This window comes from Trichechus manatus, unplaced genomic scaffold (assembly GCF_000243295.1).
Source record: "Trichechus manatus latirostris isolate Lorelei unplaced genomic scaffold, TriManLat1.0 scaffold00087, whole genome shotgun sequence".
Lineage (NCBI taxonomy): Eukaryota > Metazoa > Chordata > Mammalia > Sirenia > Trichechidae > Trichechus > Trichechus manatus.
In genome coordinates this window covers 9,260,113-9,264,738 of record NW_004444023.1, presented here as the reverse complement: position 1 = coordinate 9,264,738, position 4,626 = coordinate 9,260,113, and the positions used below count along the sequence as shown (strand labels likewise).

The following is a 4,626-nucleotide window of genomic DNA, read 5'->3' as shown; positions in this document are numbered from 1 at the left end:
GACCAGACTTACTGGTCTGACAGAGACTGGAGAAACCCTAAGAGTATGGCCCCCGGACACCCTTATAGCTCAATAATGAAGTCACTCCTGAGGTTCACCCTTCAGCCAAAGATTAGACAGGCCCATAAAACATAATGAAACTAAATGGGTACACCAGCCCAGGGGCAAGGACAAGAAGGCAGGAGAGAACCGAAGGAAAGGTTTATGTTAAAAACAAAACAAACAAACAGAACTCTAGCTCTGTTAGCAGTTATTTCAAAAGATTAGTACTGGGAGGAAAAACTATAACATAGATGAAAAGCCCTTAGCAAGGTGCTCAGCAAAAACTCTGCCCTCGATAAATGCTTTGTTTTTGTTGTTAGTTGCCCTCAAGTCAATTCTGATTCATGGCGACTCCATGTGTTACAGAGTAGAACTGCTCCATAGGTTTTACTTGGCTGTAATCTTTATGGTAGCAAATCACCAGGCCTTTCTTCCACAGCACCACTGAGTGGGTTCAAACCTCTAACCTTTAGATTAGTAGCCTTGCACCATCCAGGGACCTGCATAATCAATAGTCTTCCATTATAGACAGAGTTGTAAATTTTGGGACGCATCCTTAAATGCCTTTCTTTATTATTATTATTGTTGTCGTTGTTGTGAAAATATACACCACACGACATTTGCCAATTCAACATTTTCCAGGTGTACAAGTTAGTGATATCAGTTACTTAAATGCTTTTCTTAAACGCTTTCCATCACCATTTTGGCCTTCATCTGGACTGATTCTAGAATGTTCTGCTTCCTCTTAAATGGTGTTATGGATTGAATTGTGTCAGCCAAAAAGTATGTGTTGTAAATCCTAACTCCTATACTGGTGGTTATAATTCCATTTGGGAACGGGTTTTCTTTGTTATGCTAACGAGACAGTATTAGTGCAGGGTGTTCTTGAGTCCATCTCTTTTGAGATATAGAAGAGCAGATTAAGCAAAGAAGAAAGAGAGCAGAGATGGGGGAAGAGAGATCTAAGCCACATGAAGATCGCCCAGGAGCAGAAGCTCAAAAGAGACAAGGACCTTCCCCAAGACATCACAGAGAGAGAAAGCCTTCCCCTAGGGCCAGCACCCTGAATTGTGCAAAATTAAATTTCTGTTCGTGAAAGACACTCACTTGTGGTATTTCTGTTATAGCAGCACTAGAGAACTAAGACAGATGGGTACCCTGGTTCTCTTGAGGATGAGGCTTTCCCAAAGGAGCTCCTGATGTTGCTTCAACCATTCCTCATCTTCAACAGGTTGGATAGCTGTGGCCTCACAGCCAAAGCGTGTGAGGATCTTTCTTCCATGCTGGGAGTCAACCAGACCCTGACTGAGCTCTATCTGACCAACAACACCTTGACAGACACCGGGGTCCGGCTGCTGTGCAAGAGGTTGAGTCATCCTAGCTGCAAACTTCGAGTCCTCTGGTGAGAGAAGTTTCCTCGTTCCCTGGAGGAGGCAGGGCATGGGGCTTGGAGGTGAGAGACCTCAAACCCACTGCCATCGAGTTGATTCCGACTCATAGTGACCCTACAGGACAGAGAAGAACTGCCCCATAGGGTTTCCAAGGCTGGAGTCTTTACGGAAGCAGACTGCCACATCTTTCTCCCATGGAGTAGCTAGTGGGTTCAAACCATCGACTTTCAGTTAGCAGCCGAGCTCTTAACCACTGTGCCATCAGGGCTTCAGAGGTGGGAGAGTAGGGTAAATAAGTGAGACTCACAGCTTATATGAACAGAGATCAGCCTGAAGAAGTTATAAATCAATATTTCATTCATGCATTTGTGTCTGCATATATGTGGAATACAGATGTGGCCTCGCCTTATCTCTCAGGGATCTAGGAATAAACGTCTTGCGGACACATTTATCGTCTACTGGCTCTTTGATCTTGGATAATTTACTGAGTGTTAATTTTCTAATCTATCAAATGGGGCCGTCTTGGCTGAATGAGTCTGGAATCACTCTCCTTGGGTTCAAATTTCAATTCCACTACTTATCAGCAAATGATTTGTGCTTAACTACTAGCCTAAAGGTTGGGGGTTCAAACCCAACCAGTGGTATCCCAGAAGAAAAGCCTGGAGATCTATGTCTATAAAGATTACACCCAAGAAAACCATATGGAGCACAGGTCTACTATGTAATACATGGGGTCGCCATGAGTCAGAATGGGCTCTATAGCAACAGGTTTAGTTGTGGGTTTTTTTGGGTTTTTTTTTTTTTTGGTATCAGCAAACCAAACCAAACCTGTTGCAGTGGAGTTGATTCCAAGTCATGGTGACCCCATGCATGCAGAGTAGAACTGCTCCACAGGGTTTTGAGGTTGTGACCCTTTCAGAAGCAAGTGGCCAGATTTTTCTTCCGAGGGGCCTCTGGGTGGGATCGAACCACCAACCTTTCGGTTTGTAGTCTAGGAGTGCTTAAGCTTTTGCAGTTCCCAGGGACTCCATTTATCAGCAGTGTGAGATGTTTTTGCAAGTGTCCCTGTGTGTAAAATGAAGAAAATAGTGACTTCCTTATAAGGTTATTACAAATTAAATGAGTTAACACAGGTTAAAATCACCAGTTGCCATCAAGTCAGTTTTGGTTCATGGAAATCCCGTAAGTGTCAGAGTAGAACTGTGCTCCATAAGGTTTTCAATTGCTGATTTTTTGGAAGTGGATCATCAGACCTTTCTTTTGAGGCACTCTGTGTGGACTCGAATTTCCAACCTTTGGGTTAGCAGCTGAGTATTTAACCATTTGTACCGCTCAGGAACTCTGACCCAAACCCCTCCAAAAGACAAAACCCGTTGCTGTCCAGTTGGCTCCAACTCATGGCAATGCCATATGTGTCAGAGTAGAACTGTGCTCCATATGTTTTTCAGTGGCTGATTTTTTCAAAAGTAGATCTCCAGGCCCTTTCTTCCAAGGTACCCCTGTGTAGACTCGAGCCTCCAACCTTTCAGTTAGCAGCTGAACATGTTGACCGGTTGTACCATCCAAGGACTCCTAACACAGGTTAAGTACTTAAAATTGTGTGTAGCATAGAGTGAGCCATCAACATATATCATTATTTCCCAGTAGGGTTGGGGCTCAAATGCCGTATTGGGTGATAATGGAATTATTTTAACAGGACCAGGTGCATAAGATATACTTAAGTGTTTGATGCCTGAATAAATTGAATGGTGCAAAAACTGGACTGTACTAATATTCCCCATGCTGTGTCCACAGGTTATTTGGAATGGACCTGAGTAAAATGACCCACGGAGCACTGGCAGCACTTCGCGTGAAGAAACCTTACTTAGACATCGGCTGCTGAGTGACCGTACCTGCTGGTTCCTTTCTTGAAGCCAGGACAGAGAAAGATGGGATATGGGTGTGCCCATCACCCCAGGAGCCATTATTATGAGCCATAACGACGACTAAGCAGTTGTCGTCGAATCAGCCCCGACTCATAAGGGCCTCGCGTGTGTCAGAGTAGAACTGGGCTCCGTAGGATTTTCAATGACTGATTTGCCAGAAGTAGATCACCAGGCATTTCTTTCCAGGTGCCTCTGGGTGGACTCAAATCGCCGACCTTTCGATTAGTGGCTGAGCACATTAAACTTTTGCATCACCCAGGGAATCTGACCAATAATGATAAGAAGCAAAAAACCAAACCTGTTGCCACTGAGTTGATTCCGACTCATAACAACTCCATAGATTAGAACTGCCCCCACAGGGTTTCCAGGGCTGTGATCTTTACCGAAGCTGACTGCCGCATCTTTCTCCCATGGAGCGGCTGTTGACTTCTAACCACCGACATTTCAGTTCGCAGCTGAGCACTTAACCACTGTGCCGCCAGGGCTCCTCACCCATGATGATAAGACTCTTTATTTCCTTAAAAGAGACAAATCATATGCAAATTGAGAAAATAAAAAATCATTTCTGCTTGGGGTCTAAGTAAGCCATGTGTGAATGGTGGAGGCTTAATTCCAGTACTGCTGGTGCTATGGAAAGAACTTAGGACAGGGCATGAGTAACTACAAGAAAGGTTTGAGGGCTCCTAATAAACCAGCCCAGTTGCCATTGAGTTGACGCCAATTCACACTGACCCCATGTGTGTCAGAGTAGAACTGGCTCCATAGGGTTTTTAATGACTGACTTGTTGGATGTAGATTGCCAGGCCTTTCTTCCAAGGTGCCTCTGGGTGGACTCAAACCTCCAACATTTTTGTTAGGAGCTGAATGCATTAACCATTTACACCACCTTGCAACTCAAAGCCCCATAAGAGGGGATGTAAAAGCCCAGATGATTCTAGAACAGTGGTTCTCAACTGAGGGTGATATTGCAGCCTTGGGGACATTTAGCAATGACTAGAGATGCTACTGGCAACTAGTGGATAGATGAAAGATGCTGCTAAACATCCTCCAATGCATAGGATAACCCCCAACATATAGTTATTGTTAGCTGTCCTCAAGTCAGCCCCCCAACCCACGGCCGTCCCATGCGATGTGGAATAAAATGTTGCCCGTCCTGCGCTGTCTCCATGATCTGTTTTGGATCAGACCGTTGTGATCCACAAGGTTTTCACTGGCTGATTTTTGGAAGTAGACTGCTCGGCCCTTCTTCCTAGTGTGCCTTAGTCTGG

General features: G+C 44.7%; 1 protein-coding gene across 2 annotated transcripts in view; it reads left to right on the top strand.

Annotated features, from left to right (window-relative positions):
• Positions 1 to 3,582, top strand: part of NLRP12 (NLR family pyrin domain containing 12) — a 35,119-nt gene extending 31,537 nt beyond the window's left edge. For both annotated transcript variants that reach the window (XM_023736320.1, XM_004381736.3), the window contains exons 9-10: positions 1,274 to 1,444; positions 3,228 to 3,582. In XM_023736320.1, coding sequence (XP_023592088.1) covers positions 1,274 to 1,444; positions 3,228 to 3,315 — 259 coding nt within the window. In that variant the 3' untranslated portion in view covers positions 3,316 to 3,582. The remainder of the gene's footprint in view (positions 1 to 1,273; positions 1,445 to 3,227) is intronic.
• Positions 3,583 to 4,626: the final 1,044 nt, after the last annotated feature.